Here is a 17,610-nt window from a genome sequence, read left to right as displayed (position 1 = left end):
TAAGCTCTTGTTATCCCATTGCTCTAATTAACTGAAATGATGTCATAACAGGCTATGGCAGGATCAAACAAGCAATGGCTGAGAGCTCAAAGGGAATAAGATCACTATTCCAGCAAATATCACTTATATTGATTCCAGGGCTTATACTAATATTTTTTATGGTAATTCTCCAATCTTATTGCTAACCACGCACCAAGTGATCTAGGGCGGATTCTGTGTCTGCCATTTCAAGTACCGGATCACATCAAACTTATCATCCATCCATTCTCACTTCCTTTCCTATTTGACTATGACATGAGAAGAATTCTGAAGTCCGAAGCCCAGTGATGACTAATGACTGGCCAGCCGAGAGGCCAAAATACCAGATGCATGTGAGTCCGTCTTTTTTGTGCCGGTTCAGCAGATGCATGATACTGATGTACATGAGCAATCCATCCATCGGTTGCTCGGCTGCAAGTCTGCAACACTTGCCGGACGTATTGGTTGATTTTGTCGCCAAATTCCTAGAGATACTCCGTACTAGTTAGATTTAGATTCTCATCGTTGCCTGCTGTTTAGTACGATCCATGCCTTATGTGAGCCCGCTTGCTCGTTCACTCCGTTGGAATTTTGCAATTCTGATGCTGAGCCTTGTTTTTAACGAGTGTTTGGTCCATCCGTTTGTGCATAAATCCGTGCGGATGAAGCCTAGCCGCCTAATGTATCTTAGAAACTTTGTGAGCCATTCTTCTTTAGGGCAAAAGCTAGTAAAAGGTAAATGCAGTAACTCGACGTGGACAGATCACCTAAATTCAGGTCCAAAACTCTCCTATTCTACCTACGCTTTCTCGTTTGCCAGTACAGAAGCATGTGATCAATTTTCTCCCATTAGTCGTTCTCAGTACTCTGCAACAACAGAAGCATCATAGACTTGACCAAAGCAATTAAGCGGACACGTCAACAAAACAGGCATCAAACTGTCCAGAAACCACCTTCCTCTGACATAAGAATGATGTGTTGTGAGAGAACAAGTATTCTACCCGATCTGCAACTGCGTTTAAGATAAGGTAATCCGTAATCTTTTACGGCTGCAAAACTGTCACATAAAAGCCACACCTGGATGGAGTTCTGCAACTAATCGAGAACAGAGTACCAGCCTGCCCTTTTTACTTGGTTTACGAGAAGATGAACACAAAGCTACACTCACACGGCTTATGAACAATGAACAGTGATACTAAAAGAGAACTATAGAGAAGAGTGCTTGCACGCACGCCAGTACACCCCTCCTTATCTGAAGCACACTCACTCGCACTCGACGATTTGTCGCCATCGGAGAAGCCATTGTGCAAGATCATGTCGCATTATGCGACGGCCCCACGGGCACGGGGGAGGAGGCCCACCACTTACACGGGTGCGGGGCCCATTGCCACGTTGGGCCTAACAATCCAATTCCCCACCGCTCGCCGTAAGCCGCACGGTGACGCAGAGACGCCGGCGAGTTCGGTTCACTGGGAGGTGGTGGTGGTGCAGGACGAGGCGGCGGCCGGCGGCCAGAGGCGGGAGAAGGTGGAGGAGACGGCGATTCCGGCCACGTTGAGCCCCTTGGTGCCCCAGTCCGGCACGGGCACCCACCACCACTCGCCGCGGGCGCGGTCGTACGACAGCCACACGATGTCCCAGGCGCCACGGCAGTTGGAGATGAGGACGAGCCGGACCACGCCCTCCCGCTCCGACAGCAGCCCGGTCATCACGGCGTACGGCTTCCGGAACCCCTCCACCAGCTCGCCCGGCACGGTGGAGGCCAGCTGCCAGTCGCCGCCGACGACCGACCCGAACCCGTACAGGTCCACGCCGGCCACCACCTTCACCCGCGGCCTGCCCGGCTCGTCGATCACCGTCGACCGGACCACCGCGGCGCTCCCGTCGCCGTACACGTGGAGCCTGTCGCCGCCGCCGTTCGGGTTGTGCGGGAACCGCGGCCGGAAGAAGACCGGCCGCTCCACGCCCGGCCCGGAGTACACCATCACGCAGTCCGGCCCGGCGTGCGCCGCGCACAGGAACGTCCCCTCCGTCCCGGCCGCCGTCGACGCCCCCTCCGCCTGGACCGCCTCCGATGACTGCCACGTGTCCGTCTCGGACTGGTACTCGAAGAGGAGTGGCGTGTTGTTCACCAGCTCAGCGAACAGAAACCTTGTAAGTTAACAGTAATCAACCAATTAACAATTGAGTTTGACTGTTCTTCAGCAATGCACAGTAGTAGTAGTGGAGTGGAGTAATACGTAACAGTAATTAATTACGTAATTACTATTTGGAAGATTTCCAGAATCCTCGGGCGAGAAAAAGACGGGTACCTAAACTGGCTCGACCCGGGGGGATCGGCGACGAGCTTGAGGCCGAAGCGGCGCCAGGAGGAGGTGCCGCGGGGGCCGAGCGGGGACGGCGGGAGGCGGCGGGCGGCGTGCGCCGAGAGGTCGACGACGACGAGCTCGCGGCGGCCGTTGGCGGCGAAGAGGAAGGAGCTGCCGGACGCGGCCAGGAAGTAGAGGTCCTCGCCGGGTGGCACCGCGGGCGCGAGGATGGCGGAGACGGGGATGCGGAACCAGCGGCCGGACGGCCCATGGAACCCCCGGAGCGCGGCGTCGCGGGGGCGGAGCTTCTTGAAGACGAGGAGCCACGCGGCCGCGGGGCCTGGCCCGGAGGCGGCGGAGGAGAGGTGGTACAGGCGGCGGAAGTCCGGGGAGGAGATGACGTGGGAGAGCGGGCGCGCGACGGAGCGGACGCGGAGGAGCTCCGGGAGGGCGAGGCGGATGAGGATGTCGTGGAGGAGCTCCGACGGGAGGAGGAGCAGGGGACCTAGAGCGGTGGTGGCGGCGCTCGCCGGGGAGGGGTGGTGGTCGCCGGTGAGGTGGTGGTGGTCGGACATGGGTGGGGGCGGGGATGAGGTTTAGTTTCTTGGGGATGGGGTTGTTTGGGGGACAAGTTTCGTGGGGGTTTTGTGGGTGGCTTTTATACAGAGCAGAGGAGACGGTTTTTGGTTGTTGACCTGCTAAACGAAATTTGCGTTTCATGCGGTTTTAAGATTTATTTCCCCTCTAAATTTGTACTACATCGTTTGTGGTTGAGATGAAAAGAATGTGTTCGTAGGGCCTGCTTTCATATAGTTTGTGTTTTCTGTTTAGTGGGCGGTGGATGATCAATTCCGAATATGCATATCTACCTAGAAAAAAAAGGGTCTAAATTTGTTCAGTAGAGGCCTAGAGGGGGAAAAATATTTATAAATAAATTCAAAATAACAAACTAAAATTGCTTGTCTTGGGCTTGTGCACGTCGATTTCAAAATATTTAAAATGATACATCGACTTTGTCAAATTATTTCATCAATTTTTAGGATCATTTGCACCATGTATTCGGAATGAGTGCACAAGAATTTGTCATGAACTGGAAGTGTCCTCAGTATTTATAATTGTGTGATCCAAGGACCTAGAGTACGTGCTACTAGAATATGTTTTTTTAAATATACTTCACTAGGATAAGTTTATGCAAACGTATAAAAGGATATTATTTGTAACTAGTGTTTCTCTGTGGGGATACTGACATTTTGTCGCTGGTAAACATTTTTGTATTGCCAACATTTTATTAGTACCGTCCATGATAGCACAAATTCCTGAAATTAGTAATTTGATAAAAAGAATAAGTTGCATGCATCTGCTCCTACAATTTGGATGCTCACGGCTTCTCTTCCAAGAATATTTAGTCTTCTTGTTCAAGTAAAGATTATAAATCTAGTAGAGCTGGCCTATCTCAACAAAACAGGGCGGGAAACCAACAGAATTTTCATGGCTCCATCCCAACAAAGAGATCATATATAAGGGCGAAAATAAATTTCCTGCATAGACGTCAGCAAGCTTATCGTTGAGTTTATTATTCGTTCTTGAGCAATTGGGAGTTTGGGACTAACATAATTAGCTGCATTAGGAAGGGTCCTTTTTTTTCCCTCTTAAAGTCAGAATCATGCACCTGTTATGCATATGCATATGATAGAAAATAAAACAGAAGGGGAAAGGCACAAAGGCACTCCAGGATGTTCTATCCAGAGAATAGCAGAATTGCCACTTGGATTATCACCACCAATTTCTCTTCTGCTCTTTCACAGGAAAATGTGTGACCTGTGTGAGCCGTAAGCCCGTGACACGCTAGGTCACTAGCGTACGTAGTTAGTCTGTGGCCCTTCAAAATTTTATTTTGTACAGAGGACGCCAAGATGAAGCCTGCATATCACCTTGATAGAGAAACTAGAAGTAAGATTCCCTTTTTTCTTTATTTCTCAATGATGTGTGTTGATTAAGGCTTGGAGTGTAGAGTGAAGAGTCTCTTCTGTGCAAGGAAGGAAGCTAGCAGCAGAGCTATTGGTTTCTTATCGGAATAATAATTAGTTTCCCGTTTTTTCTTCTAGACTCTTATCCAGAGGTCGATCAATTGACCAACAATCGCTTGCTTGGATACTCAATTATTTGGAGTTATACAGCTCAATAATTGAAAAGAGCATTAATTTGTGTTGCTTAGGCCTCGGCTTCACGGTGATGCAGAGTCAATCGGAAGTCCTGGTGCATCATTTCTCATCCCTAATAATAGTGTGCAAGTCCCTCTAGCAGATGACGGCAACACTTAACTGCCTCCCCAAACCAACATAAACCAAGAAACCAGAGAAGAACAAAGCGAATATAGTTAGATTAAAATAACTTAATGAGTTGTAGGTTCGTGTCAGACTGAATATTTGAGGTTTGCATGCAGAGGCTACATCTAAAACTCCTTTCTTCTTCTGCTCCACCAACAAATGATGAGACATCAACAGATTATGCCGACCTGGGTGGATGGTTTTGAGGCACAAGAATAATTATTCATATACGGTTAAATCAAAACAAGCGAACGAAAGATTATGGCCAAAGATTAGGTGAAGATGTTGAAAGATGCTTGTTTTATGGGGTCCAAAGAATTGCTTTCGTGAGTGGCAAGAACTCACGCATCCCTTGTGTGCAACCGAGATATTGTTCTCATGTGGAATAGGCCGGTGCAACTTCCTTTAAGTACGCCTACAAACCTGAGTTTGATTTGATTTGCTTGGATTTCGTTATCTCAGGATCTAATTATTATATTTTTAGATCCAAAATTTGATTTTACTTTCGAGGTACTGTACTAAGGTTAGTGCTAAAAGGAGATGTACTCCTATTGAATATAGTTAATAGACGGCTGCCCTCTCCTCTACGAAAACTCTACCATTGGCAGAGCTTAACCATCAAACAACAACTAATCATAGATTCACAGGTCGCTCTTGGGCTACCTAGACAGCAGCTAATAATTAATTACTACTAATAAAGAACTCACCATCACGGTTGTTGTAAACAATCACCCGATTTTCAGATGAGAAACATTTACACTGCAAGACATGGGAGACAACTAATAACCGGATTAGGGGCAAAACCACCCCGATAGTCAGAAACCATGGCCTCCGACTCCAAGAAAAGGGCCAGATTAACCCATACCAGATCTTTGGAGACAAATCATTTGTTTACCGAAAGTAAGAACAAAAAGCGGAAGACCAATCGAACAAGACAGAGTTATTGTCCTGTGGCTGTTATATTAGTAGTATACTCTGACGATTGAGACGGGAAGTTGATAAATTTCAGAAAATTTTGATGACAAAGCAAAGCACGCGCTGCGCGGCGCAACACAAAGTTTGGGATTATTCAATGGAGAGCATTTGCGGCCTGTGGCCGGCGTTGTGCGGTGAAAATGCCAATTTAATTGGAACATCGTGATGTCAAATGAGCTGAGGAAGACCCCACCTCTAAAAACTTGTAATATTAAATCAGAGCCTTCTCCTACCCTCTAGCAAGTAGAAGACCTAACCTGCAGATTAAACCCTCTTGTAGTCTTGCAGATTAACCAAGTGGAATGCAAAGCTGATCTAAGAACTGCCTGAAAATCATTAGCGAAGTAAGGGTCACATGCATGCATCATGCCGTCCGTCACCGAATGAAAGCCAGAAACAGCAAGTTAAAAGTTAGTGGCATACTGTATAGGGTGTGGGCAAGTGCTCTATCTCTGCTATTTTAAAATTCTATAGTGGTGGCGGTGACTCCAACACTGGCAGACACGCGGAGTATGAGCCATCCGATCGCTAAATCCAACGGCTCATATCGTCTTTCCCGTCGTTTGCATGCCCCCGCATCCGCATCCCCATCGTTCGCACACCCTGTTTTTTTTTAGCGTTTCTCTCCCCCTCAACAACCTCCAACGCCGCACGCCCGCACCCTAATCGCCGCCCGCGCCGTCTCCCACCTCGCCGGTGTCCTCCGCGCCGCCCCCAATCTCCGACTTGTCGACCGCCTCCGCGTGTGCCGACGGCTTCGCCGCCACCGATCCGGAGTCGCCTGAGTCGTCGTCGCCCCCCCCCCCCCACCCCAAGCCGATCTCCCACACCCGCGCCACCTCCCCCATCGCTGTTTCATCCATCTTCTCGTGGTCGCCTCCGCGCTATATCGCCCGCCGCCCCGCCTCCTCTGCTTCGACGCTTATCCCCTCAGCCGCCACCTCCGCCGCGGTCATCGACATCATCTTCCCGAGCGCCTGAGGAAAGGGATTCACGCCGCTACAATGCCGAGACCGAGCGGAGAGGTGGTTTGAGGCCAGTAGAGCTGTACGGCAAGTTTTCTCTTTTGTTGTCTTTCAATCTCTTCTCCCTTCCGATTTGATTTTGATTGTGATGAGCAAACTATTTTGACTTATACTACCCAATTGATTTTGATTGCGATGAACGAGTAAAGCTATTTTGCCCATGCACATGAGGTGTTCGATTGAATGCCGCAGAAACAATCTGCCACTCTGTTCATGGAAAAACTTTAGAATCCAGTGTCAAAATCCCCAATGATATAGTGAATCACACCCTGCTCATCCAGCATCGGCTTCTTTAACCCAGTAAAATGCATTTTAACAACCACTGACGGATTATTTTGTGCTGTCCATAGTTCCGATAGAGCAATCAGTTTTGATCTTGTAAATTGTAAGCACCTAATTTGGAGTTCGACAGCTGGCAACGGCATGTTTTGTCAGGGTACCCGTCGCCAGGACGCCGCCGACGCCTTACACGGTGACTGCTTCTCACTGCCACTGATCCTTTCTCGGTCCCACGGCACGGCTGAGGCTGTGGAATCTAGCAATCGATCCGTATTCTTTTAAACTATATGCTACTGTATGTGTGCAGGTGGTTATTGATCTCCACGCCTTGGCCTACAGCAATGGACAACGCTGTTGGGATCCCTAAACTCATGATTTGTATCTAATAACAGGTAATGACTAATGACACTTCAAATTGCTCTTCAGCTTTTGCATCCGATGTAATCACTTTTCTGTTGAGTCACATCCAATACTTATTAGATGCTAATAAACTAAATCTGTATGACAACAATTACAGATTGACTCATCTAATTTTCTGACAGTAGATGTGCTGACGTTCCTATATTGCAGTTGAATTTAACTTCAGAATATTGCTGCCAGCTTCCGGCCTCCTCAACATCAGATCAGTGTTTCAGGTGTGTGTGTCTCATTTAAATTAGTCTTCTTTTCCTGGTTTGAAATTTCCGCTTTGCAAATGGCACGAGAATTTTAAGTATACGTCAGTGTCGATGAATTTCTCAAAACAAAAAAAAGAACTCCAGTTCAGTCTGCATTGCGTGGTGATGCATAACACACAATAGCAAGAGGTTTGCTCTGAGAGTCACAACGTCAGTACACACATGGATGGTGAAAAAACACTGATAATTTCCCTCTGTTATCCTGAAAGTAATTTTGAACCAATATAAGGATCTGGCCACATGCATCGAAGAGGAGTAAATGTGTTATTATGTGGGATCCTGGCAGTTTTTTTTTTTGGGCTATCAGATTAGAGAAAGCAAATATTAAATGGGGGCAAATACTAGATGTTTGATATCCTATGGTACAACATTCTCACAAATTACAATTAAGAAGTATCAATCTCGATGAGAAACAGTGTAAATATATGTAATAAATATTGATATCAACGCCATTGTGAATTATTTTGTGTGTCATGGATATATGCATTATATACCATATTATTATGCATTATGCATTACTTGGAGGCTCTTCTTTGCACCCTCGTCCGCCTGTGAGTCAATCCTTCACGCCGGTGGCCTCATCTTCCCCACATCTGTATGGGTGAATATTTAGGGGATTGAATTTTGGGTGATTGTTGGATAGGATAGGATAAGTTTCATTTGGTTTGTGAGTCGATCCTTCACGCCGGTGGCCTCATCTTCCCCACATCTATATGGGTGAATATTTTAGGGGATTGAAATTTTGGTGGCTGTTGGATAGGATAGGATAAGGTACATTTGGTTTATGTTTAGTGATAGGACGTACCGGTTGGTCAGATACTGTTATATACATTTTGCTTATCATGAAGGCAATCCCTTTTTATTGCATTTCAGAATGAAGCTTCATCTTACACTGGGTTTCTCTGATTTATAATTTATCATTTAATTTTTCAGCATTTGATTGAATTTCTTACATTGGGTTTCCAACAAGTCGTCGTCGATTACTCGTCGTCTGGTCCCCTTCGCGCCTCCTCGCCCCCACGCCGCTAGCCAGGTAAACATCTCTCCCTCCCCTTCCCATTCCTTCGTTAATTGCAAGGTTCCCCCTCCCCCCAGATCGCCATATTCTTCTCTCGGGGTGCAGTGTGAGATCAATTAAGAAGAATCAGCACTGTCTAGGCTAGCTCACTGCTGTTTCATTCTCTGTTTTCTCATTCTATGTCTAATTTATCTTCTTGTAGGCTACAGCCATCCTGGTGTTTTTAGTGCTGCACCTCTCTATATATATCCTTTCTAGGTAAATTTTAACCCCTAATGTTCACTTTCCCCGAGAAAATCCAATTTTGTTGCTTTAATTTCAGGTAGTATATAACCTGGTTTTACAGTTTATAAACTGATGCTTCTTGTGGGATGTCATGTCTCTGATTAATTTATTTTTTAACATATGCACCAAATATATGTCTGTTACTGCCACACATGTTTTATATTGGATTCAGTAAATATCTCCTATTACTTTTCACTGCCATCACTCTAGGAATATTACACTCTCCAACGATATATATCTGAGTTGTGAAGTTACTGGTTTTACATGTCTGTGTCTGAGTTGTGAAGTTACTGATGAAAACATCCAGACTCAATGAAGTGTGATTACTGCATTTAGGCGGTCTGATGTGTTTTGTTTTTCAGAAATGGATAAGATTGTTGGGGGCTCCACAACATCAACTACAAAATCAGGTTAGCTATGTGCATGTTATTAACTCGAATGTAAACTCTTTGCATGCTAATTTCACCCATGTGTTCCTTTCTTAGGCCCTCTTGCTGACATAACCAATATAAGTGGTTCCGGTTTGGCAAATTGACGGGGCAAGGTTGGAAACAAGTCGTTACGTGCCGTTGAAAGATACGACGAGAATTGTGATGTCTTTACAAATAACACTCCCAACTGCTTCAAATGGTATCTTTTACATATTGCTTGTTTCCTATTTTAATTCAATCTCAATCTGTATCCACCAACACCAATGTGATGAGTATAAACTTGTGATGCTGGCCATGAAGTTGTGCATCCTGTGGTGACGCCTAATAGTCATCCATGTGCGGAAAACCGCGATGCGTCCTTCAATACACCCAGCAATGTGCATATGTGTACAGGTTTGCATGAAGATGTTAGTCACCTTAGTGTGGCTGAACTAAAAAGAAAGCGTGCTAGAGACCGGTACGCAGCATTGACCCCAGAGCAAAAAGATGATAGGAACAAGAAGGCACGTGAAAGAAGGAAAAGAAAGAAGGAGGAAACTCAAGTTTCAGGTACAACTGTAATATTTATCTGTACAAATTAAAATATGTCTGGCCAATTATGCGAAACAATATTATAAATTCTCGTCGTGTGAACAGCCCCACTTGGCGATATTTCAAATATAAGCGCTGTTGATATAATGAAGTGCCAATTGGAAGTGACTGATTCTTCCCCGCTGCATCAAGGAAGTAATGTCTTTATTGTTTGTACAGTTTGGTTGAACAATATATTATTCGACTGAATGGAAATTGATAGTTCTATGTTTAAATAGAAAGTGAAGCTTCCCATCTTAATATCACACCAAGACGTCTCCCATTTACAATCATCAACAATGTAGCTCACTATGGTCCCAACGAAGTACCAATGAGTCGCTTCACTCAAAGTACCTAAACATGAATACTTCTGACTTTGTAGTTGATAATTCAGGTATGCTAATATCTTTTTATTAATGGGATTACAATGCTGTTGCCATTTATAAATTTCTATATTACAATATATATTACTGACTATGTTACAACAGGATGTGAAAATCAATATGAATCCAGTTTTTTTGAAGGCAGCGATCAAAATGAGTGCGACCACGATGACGACATCTCTCTAGGTAACACATTTTACTTCATCACATGTTTTTTTTATATAAACTTGTCAAACATAAAACCTCTTTGCTTACATATGAGAAGTGCGCTAAGTTAGTTATTATTATCTATTCATGTTTGTACAATTTAATATTTGAAGTGAGCAAACAATCCCATAAATCTACTCATGATGATGTTGGCACATCACTAGATAATGAATTGGTGCGTGCGCCAACCAATGAGACAAAAGAACGATTGCAGTCAAAGCTAGCTCGAGCTAGGGAGAAGTATGCAACTCTTACACCGGAGCAAAAGCAAGCTAAGGTGGACCAACGGAGAACACAACGTCAATCACTAACAAAAGAACAGAGACTAGAGTTGAATGCCCGTCGTAGGGTTGCAAGGCAATCTATGCCAGATGTGGAAATCCATGATATGAATGCTTGCCGTAGATCAAGACGACAAAATGTTACTCCTGGGGAAAGATCTGCTCATCTGGCACGACGTAACGCACTCTATGCAGCTAGGCGTGACAAACCATGCGCTGAATCCATTGCACTAGAGTGCCCTGAGGGATCTATCCCATTGTTGCTAAATCCAACGCCTTGCTTGGAAACAACCGGTGATGTGCCATCTACATCGAGCCTGCAAACTGAGCATGCTGTAGATCATCAGGCGCGATCATGCACATTCAATGATGGTATCATCTATATATGTTTTCATTCGTACTCGCAATTTGGGGGAATTTAACTATATTCCACTTTTAGATTTGGCAACTATCCAAATGCCCTTCTTAAGTTTGCTCTTAATTTTTTGCCCCTCTTAGATGGTGGCTTCTTAACTATTTGTCACTGTTGGCCATGTGGCAATCCATGGCAAAAGTGCCAATTAGTTAAGAAACGTAACAAGGGAATTTGGATAACTGCCAAACCTAAAAGTGGCAATTAGTTAAATTCCCCTATAATTTGTACCCTTCCGCATACTAACTTCTCATATCTCATTGTACTAAAGATGATATGGATTCCTTCATGGATGATGACTCCGACGATGAATACTACATGTTTGCTGGGCTAGGTATCGTCGTCGTGATATCTTAATGTCTCTTTCACATGTATAATTTTTGCGGACTATAAATCCTTTGCGCTAAACCATACCAGGCGACGATGAGGATGACGAGATGGTACAATCTGATGACGATGACACGCAATCACCGACCTCTTCTGTTCCTGATCCGTATGACTATATGTACAGCAACATTCCACAAAGCACAAATGTTCTGAAGCCTGAACCTGACTGTAAACACTGTGGTGCCAAGAGGTTCCAGTACGAACCGCCGAGCTTCTGTTGTCGGGGTGGCAAGATCAAGCTTGTACAAAATGAAACACCTCCTGAACTGATGAGGCTTTGGACAAGCTCGGATCCAGACGCCAAGCATTTCCGTGATAACAATAGATACTTCAACGGCCACTTCTCATTCACTACCCTTGGTGTAAGCCTTGACAAGGCCTTTGCAAACATGAGTTCGGGCGTGTACACTTTTCGGGCTCATGGTCAGATATATCATAATATACATTCTTTCAGTCCTAGAGATTCTGGTCCAGAGCATCTCGAGTTGTATTTCTACGATGACGATCCAACATTGAGTCATAGATTCCAACGTTCCCCTAGCCTTGACCAGGATGTGATTAGGACTGTTGCAGACGTCCTTCGGAACAACCCGTACTCGGAGACATTTAGAAGTCTAGGGCAGGCTGAAGACCTCGCGAATTATCGCGTGACACTAAATCTGGATCATAGGTTGCACCAAAGGCGTTACAATGTGCCGGTGACAACTGAGGTCGCTGCTATCTGGGTTGAGGGAAATGAGAGAAGGAAGTTCGAGCCTAGCGTGACAATATACAGGAACAACCGTACGCGGAAATCTATCCAGCCTTTCTACGAATGTTATGATCCCCTCTCGTACCCTCTTTTCTTCCCTAGAGAGAATGGTTGGCATCAAAGCCTTCCAAAGGACAAAATAACCATGGAGGATGCAAACGCACGGAATGGCGATGATCCTGGTAAGTTTATCTTCGTACTATGTTGCCTTAGAGAATTGATCATTGTGCGTTACATGACTGTACTAACCTAGATGTTTCTCACGTGTAGATTGTAACAGCAGGATACGAGTCTCTGTAAGGGACTACTACTGCTATAAATTCCAGATGCGTCGTGGGATTTTCAATCCTATACTTCACGGCGGACTCCTGTTCCAGCAGTTTGCCGTTGACATGTACATCAAGGTTGAGAGCTCCCGTCTAGACTATGTGAGGAACAACCAGAAGGAGATAAGGGCGGACCTGTATCAAGGGTTGATGGATAGCATCCAGGCTGGGGAGAGTCGAGCAAGCGCGGTTGGCAAAAGAACTGTGTTGCCAGCTTTGTTTGTCTGTGGTGGCCGAAATATGAAGCGTCGATACATGGATGCCATGGCTTTAGTATAGAAGTACGGGAAGCCAGATGTATTCCTTACAATGACTAGCAACCCCAAGTAGGATGAGATTACTCGTGAACTTGAGCCTGGCCAGACACCACAAGATCGTCTTGATCTCGTGGTCCGTGTCTTTCGAGCCAAGTTAGAGGACCTAAAGAAGCAGCTGTTCGAGAAGCACATCCTTGGCAAAGTCATTGCACACGTATATGTTGTTGAGTTCCAGAAGAGGGGTCTGCCACACGCACACTTTTTGCTGATCATGAGTGGTCGATACAAGCTAACGTCTGCAGAGCAATATGACCGCATCGTCTCAGCTGAGCTACCGGACAAGAAAAAATATCCAGAGCTATACAATATGGTTGTCAAGCATATGATGCATGGCCCTTGTGGTCGACTCAACGGTAGGTGCCAATGCATGCGAGATGGAAAGTGCAGGAACAACTACCTACGAGAGTTCAACACCACAACCTCGCAAGGCAAGGATTCATACCCGTTGTATAGGAGACGTAATGACAGTAAGAGTAAGGTGGTTAGAGGACATCCTCTCGATAACAGGTGGGTTGTCCCGTACAATCCTTATCTTCTACGGATGTACAACTGTCACATGAATGTCGAGATTTGCTCGAGCATCAAGGCAGTAAAGTACCTCTTTAAATACCTTTACAAGGGACATGACAAGGCCTCGATATCCATAAACGAGGCAGATAAAAACGGTGAAATCGATGAGATTCAGCGCTACAGGGATGCGAGGTGGGTGACCCCTCCAGAAGCCTTGTGGCGTATATATGGTTTTGACATATGCCACATCTCGCCGTCTGTGAGGCAGTTGCAATTGCATCTGCCAAACATGCACATGTTGGCTTTCGATGCAGACAAGGATCTCCGTGATGTTCTGGATAAGGAAGACGCAGGCAGATCGATGCTTACGGCGTATTTCGAGGCTAACAGGCAGCATGTCTAGGCTCGAGATATCCTTTATAGAGATTTCCCAATGTGGTTTACTTGGCAGACGCCAGGTAAGTACTGGAAGAAAAGAGATAGAGGTGGCCAGGTCGGGAGAATTGTGTGTGCCCACCCGGCAGAGGGGGAGCGCTACTATCTTCGGGTGCTTCTAAACCATGTGACAGGATCCACCTCATTTGAAGACCTACGTACTGTTGATGGTGTGCTCATGCCGTCGTTCCGTGCTGCAGCTGAAAGAAGGGGTCTTATAGAGGCAGACAACACCCTCGACGAGTGCCTTACGGAGGCCGGTGTCTACCAAATGCCGGCGTCGCTACGCAGGTTATTCGCTACCATATTGGTGTACTGCGAACCTACCGATGTCCGTGCACTTTGGGACAAGCATCTAGATTCCATGTCAGATGTAACAACGCATGCCCTTATGCTGTCCAACAGATGGTGCTGATAGATATCCGGGGCATGCTACAATCAATGGGTAAGGAAATCTCATCGTTCCCGCTCCCTGAAATAGATGAATCACATGATAGTACTCGAGGAGATCCCAGAGAGATTATTGAGGAGTCTTCCATTGTTGTGGAGAGAGATGATATGAACCTCCCAGACCAGCTCAATGATGAGCAAAGGTCTGCATTCAATAAAATCATGAACGCGGTTGGTAGTGCTCAGGGGAGCGTGTTCTTCGTAGATGGCCCAGGAGGCACGGGGAAGACTTTCCTATATAGGGCGCTACTAGCTACAGTGCGTGGCAATGGTGATATAGAGGTGGCAACCGCGACGTCGGGTGTTGCAGCTTCTATAATGCCAGCAGGCCGGACCGCACATTCGCGGTTCAAGATCCCACTCAACATTGAGGAAGGGTCGTATTGCAGCTTCACCAAACAAAGTGGGACGGCAAAGCTTCTCCAGATGGCATCGCTTATAATATGGGATGAGGCCTCCATGACAAAGAGGCAAGCGGTTGAGGCCCTCGATATGAGCATGAGAGATATAATGGGTTGTCCACGTTCTCCGTTTGGAGGGAAGACGATTGTGTTTGGAGGGGATTTCAGGCAGGTGCTCCCGGTCATTAGGAAGGGCACTAGGTCTCAGATAACAGAAGCCACTCTACGCAGGTCCTATCTTTGGGATTGTATGGTTCAATTAAAGCTTGTTCGCAATATGAGGGCGCAGAGCGACGCGTGGTTTGCGGACTACCTCCTTCGAGTTGGGAATGGAACCGAGGAGGTGAACAAGGAAGGAAACATAGGCCTTCCTTCGGATATTTGCTTAGAGTGCAAAGGGAATGAAACGGACCTCGAAAGGCTCATCGATACCGTGTTCCCTAACCTAAACGATAACCTGACGGACCCAAACTACATCATATGTAGGGCCATATTGTCCACTCGGAATGAGTTCGTCGATCGAATAAACATGAAGATGATTGAGCGGTTTAGAGGAGATGTGATGACATATCATAGTTTTGACTGAGCAGAGGATGACCCTCATAACTATTACCCGCCAAAATTCTTGAACTCTCTAACTCCAAATGGGCTACCTCCGCATCTGCTTAAGCTGAAGATAAACTGCCCCATCATGCTTTTGAGGAACATTGACCCAGCCAACAGCCAACGGACTTTGCAATGGGACAAGGCTGGTGGTTCGTCAGTTCGGAAAAAATGCTATTGACGCGGAGATTGTTGTAGGGCAGCATGCTGGAAAGAGAGTTTTCCTTCCTCGGATACCTCTATGTCCTTCTGATGATGAGATGTTCCCATTTCGCTTCAAGAGGAAGCAATTTCCGGTTAGATTGAGCTTTGCATTGACCATCAATAAGGCGCAGGGTCAAACAATTCCAAATGCAGGCGTCTACTTACCAGAGCCTGTCTTCTCCCATGGTCAACTATACGTTGCACTGTCAAGAGCAACCTCTAGAACAAACATAAAAATACTATCGATGCCGGTAGAAGACAAGAAACAAAAGAAAAAGTCTAAGCGTACTGGCGTGAAGGACAATGAGAAGAAAGGAAAGGAATTGTCTAAACAAGCTGCAACATACACAAAAAATATTGTGTATAGAGAGGTCCTCACAGATTAGAAAAGGTATATTATGTGACTAATTAACCGTCCACAATATGCTTGCTTAAATTCCATTCTTACTGTAATTTTTATATTCCATGTCTAACATTTCTTGAGTTTTTTTCCTTGGACAGCAGTAAACATTTACTTTCTTGGTCTGCCCCTTCTCCTGTATATGCCTACATCCACTCCTTCCCCGAGCAGTCCCTCCGGCCGCCTCCTCGTTATGGCTGACTCAGAGACCAAAACCGTTGTAGTCGGCTGCTCGCCGAGGAGTTGCAGGTGATCAGGTAAAGATATTTTTCTATCAGTCCTTGGTGAACCACCCTGGCAGCTCTTCCCTTGCTCATTATTTCTTATTCTTTGCTAATAGGAGAGAAGCAGCCAGGTCCAGGATGAAGCAATTCACTGTTATGAACAAATTCAAGATGAAGTCCTTACTTGTAAGCTGACAGTTATTTCTTCTTCTTTTTTAAAACAATCGTAGTTGGTTTGTACATGTCTTGCAGCTTAGTACTGATGTTAGCAGATTTATGAGGTTCTGCTTTAGTTCAGATTTCCAATTGCAGTTTAGCATTTCTTGTAATCATGTTGTGGCAGTCCAGTTTCCAGTGGGGTACTGAATAACACTTGAGTGGAGATCATCTGAACTGAAAGCCAACATTTGAGCTCATGCTATTAGCCTATTACTATATCAAATAAAACTTTGATCTTTATCAAAGAAAAAAATTATACAATTTTTGTTTCTATCATTATTTTGGTATGAGTTTTCCCTGCTCATGCTAAGCTCACTTCTGCCAAACTATTTGATGTTTCTAGCAAGAGAGTCAAATCAGTGATGTCTTTATTTTTAGAATCAAGAAACATGAATATTCATATAATATGCAGGTCTTCAGTGAGTGTTAAGTTTTGTGTGAGGACGTAAGCAGGAGCCAGGAACTGTGAGTACTGATTTGTAACGGAGCACATTTGATCAGTAATTTGCTCCATGTGAAAGGAGCTTCGGATTCAGATTAGGTCAGGGATTAATATGTTTTGCTCAACTGGCTATTTTATTTAATTGCAAATTTCAGTTTGTCAAACCACTTGTAAAGTTTTTTGCATGTTGTACATGCATTTGGTAATAACCATGAAGTCATCTTAGGTAAAGAGTTTGAGCATTACTGTTGCCTGCTCCTTAAATTTTAGTCAGCGAGTTGTTCTGAACACTAATTAAATTATGTTGAATGTAGTTTCCTTACGATGCTATATTTGTCTTTTCAACGCCAGATTTTATCCTCCGTGATCAACAAAATTCCCCGTAGCAACGCACGGGCACCCTACTAGTTAGTAGCAAATCGTTTGAAAGTGAAGGAGTCGTCTGGGCAATATCGAGTTGTCGACTGCTCAAGTGGAATCTTGTTGCCGTACTGTTTATGCTTTAACCCCCCCTGCTGCCAACAGATATGGTGCCAAAAGAGGCCTAATTTCATCCACCAAAGTTAGTGTTAGTGATCGCCTTTGTATTTTATTTTTCTTTGGTCGGCCTGTCCTTTTTGGTAGCCACATAGGATGAGTTGACACCTTTTGTTTTCTTGCCAGGGGTTAGGTTTTGGTTAGGGGCCCATGCGTTTTATCCGTGCGAGGAGAGGAAAGCATGCCTTTGCCAAGTCAGCTTATATA

At 45.3% G+C, this 17,610-nt stretch overlaps 3 protein-coding genes across 8 annotated transcripts; 2 read left to right on the top strand and 1 right to left on the bottom strand.

The window, feature by feature from the left end:
• Positions 1–957: 957 nt before the first annotated feature.
• Positions 958–3,006, bottom strand: LOC4325927 (uncharacterized). The gene is made up of 2 exons (XM_015755918.3): positions 2,331–3,006; positions 958–2,169 (listed from the first exon to the last, which is right to left on the bottom strand). The coding sequence occupies exons 1-2, from the start codon at positions 2,900–2,902 to the stop codon at positions 1,485–1,487; spliced, it is 1,257 nt and encodes a 418-aa protein (XP_015611404.1). The 5' UTR covers positions 2,903–3,006; the 3' UTR covers positions 958–1,484.
• Positions 3,007–6,225: 3,219 nt separating this feature from the next.
• LOC9269692 (uncharacterized) lies at positions 6,226–17,196 on the top strand. Of its 6 annotated transcripts, none has more exons than XM_066311827.1 (19): positions 6,226–6,676; positions 7,067–7,126; positions 7,241–7,325; positions 7,504–7,568; positions 8,544–8,643; positions 8,831–8,886; positions 9,276–9,323; positions 9,399–9,543; positions 9,645–9,893; positions 9,981–10,070; positions 10,154–10,308; positions 10,403–10,483; positions 10,669–11,157; positions 11,469–11,531; positions 11,615–12,517; positions 12,606–15,972; positions 16,086–16,238; positions 16,322–16,391; positions 16,837–17,196. In XM_066311827.1, exons 11-16 carry the CDS (start codon positions 10,275–10,277, stop codon positions 12,938–12,940), a joined length of 1,905 nt encoding a protein of 634 aa, XP_066167924.1. In that variant the 5' UTR covers positions 6,226–6,676; positions 7,067–7,126; positions 7,241–7,325; positions 7,504–7,568; positions 8,544–8,643; positions 8,831–8,886; positions 9,276–9,323; positions 9,399–9,543; positions 9,645–9,893; positions 9,981–10,070; positions 10,154–10,274; the 3' UTR covers positions 12,941–15,972; positions 16,086–16,238; positions 16,322–16,391; positions 16,837–17,196. The 6 variants fall into 6 exon arrangements, with proteins under 6 accessions (XP_066167924.1, XP_066167923.1, XP_066167926.1 ...); XM_066311826.1 differs by having other exon boundaries at positions 16,083–16,238; XM_066311829.1 differs by having other exon boundaries at positions 7,005–7,126; positions 16,083–16,238.
• On the top strand, positions 13,922–15,360 carry LOC136355454 (uncharacterized). The gene is made up of 3 exons (XM_066308036.1): positions 13,922–13,946; positions 14,058–14,254; positions 14,329–15,360. The coding sequence occupies exons 1-3, from the start codon at positions 13,922–13,924 to the stop codon at positions 15,358–15,360; spliced, it is 1,254 nt and encodes a 417-aa protein (XP_066164133.1).
• Positions 17,197–17,610: the final 414 nt, after the last annotated feature.

This window comes from Oryza sativa, chromosome 1 (assembly GCF_034140825.1).
Source record: "Oryza sativa Japonica Group chromosome 1, ASM3414082v1".
Lineage (NCBI taxonomy): Eukaryota > Viridiplantae > Streptophyta > Magnoliopsida > Poales > Poaceae > Oryza > Oryza sativa.
This window is presented reverse-complemented; position numbering and strand designations above follow the sequence as displayed.

Excerpts from the sequence above, each read along its gene's own strand:
- LOC4325927 (XM_015755918.3), bottom strand. The coding sequence starts at position 2,902 with ATGTCCGACCACCACCACCTCACCGGCGACCACCACCCCTCCCCGGCG. Across the intron at positions 2,170-2,330 it reads CCCGGGTCGAGCCAGTTTAG|GTTTCTGTTCGCTGAGCTGG; the intron begins GTACCCGTCTTT and ends TTAACTTACAAG.
- LOC9269692 (XM_066311827.1), top strand. The coding sequence starts at position 10,275 with ATGAATACTTCTGACTTTGTAGTTGATAATTCAG. Across the intron at positions 11,158-11,468 it reads ATCATGCACATTCAATGATG|ATGATATGGATTCCTTCATG; the intron begins GTATCATCTATA and ends ATTGTACTAAAG. Across the intron at positions 12,518-12,605 it reads ACGGAATGGCGATGATCCTG|ATTGTAACAGCAGGATACGA; the intron begins GTAAGTTTATCT and ends TCTCACGTGTAG.
- LOC136355454 (XM_066308036.1), top strand. The coding sequence starts at position 13,922 with ATGTGGTTTACTTGGCAGACGCCAG. Across the intron at positions 13,947-14,057 it reads GTTTACTTGGCAGACGCCAG|GATCCACCTCATTTGAAGAC; the intron begins GTAAGTACTGGA and ends ACCATGTGACAG. Across the intron at positions 14,255-14,328 it reads TGTACTGCGAACCTACCGAT|ATGGTGCTGATAGATATCCG; the intron begins GTCCGTGCACTT and ends GCTGTCCAACAG.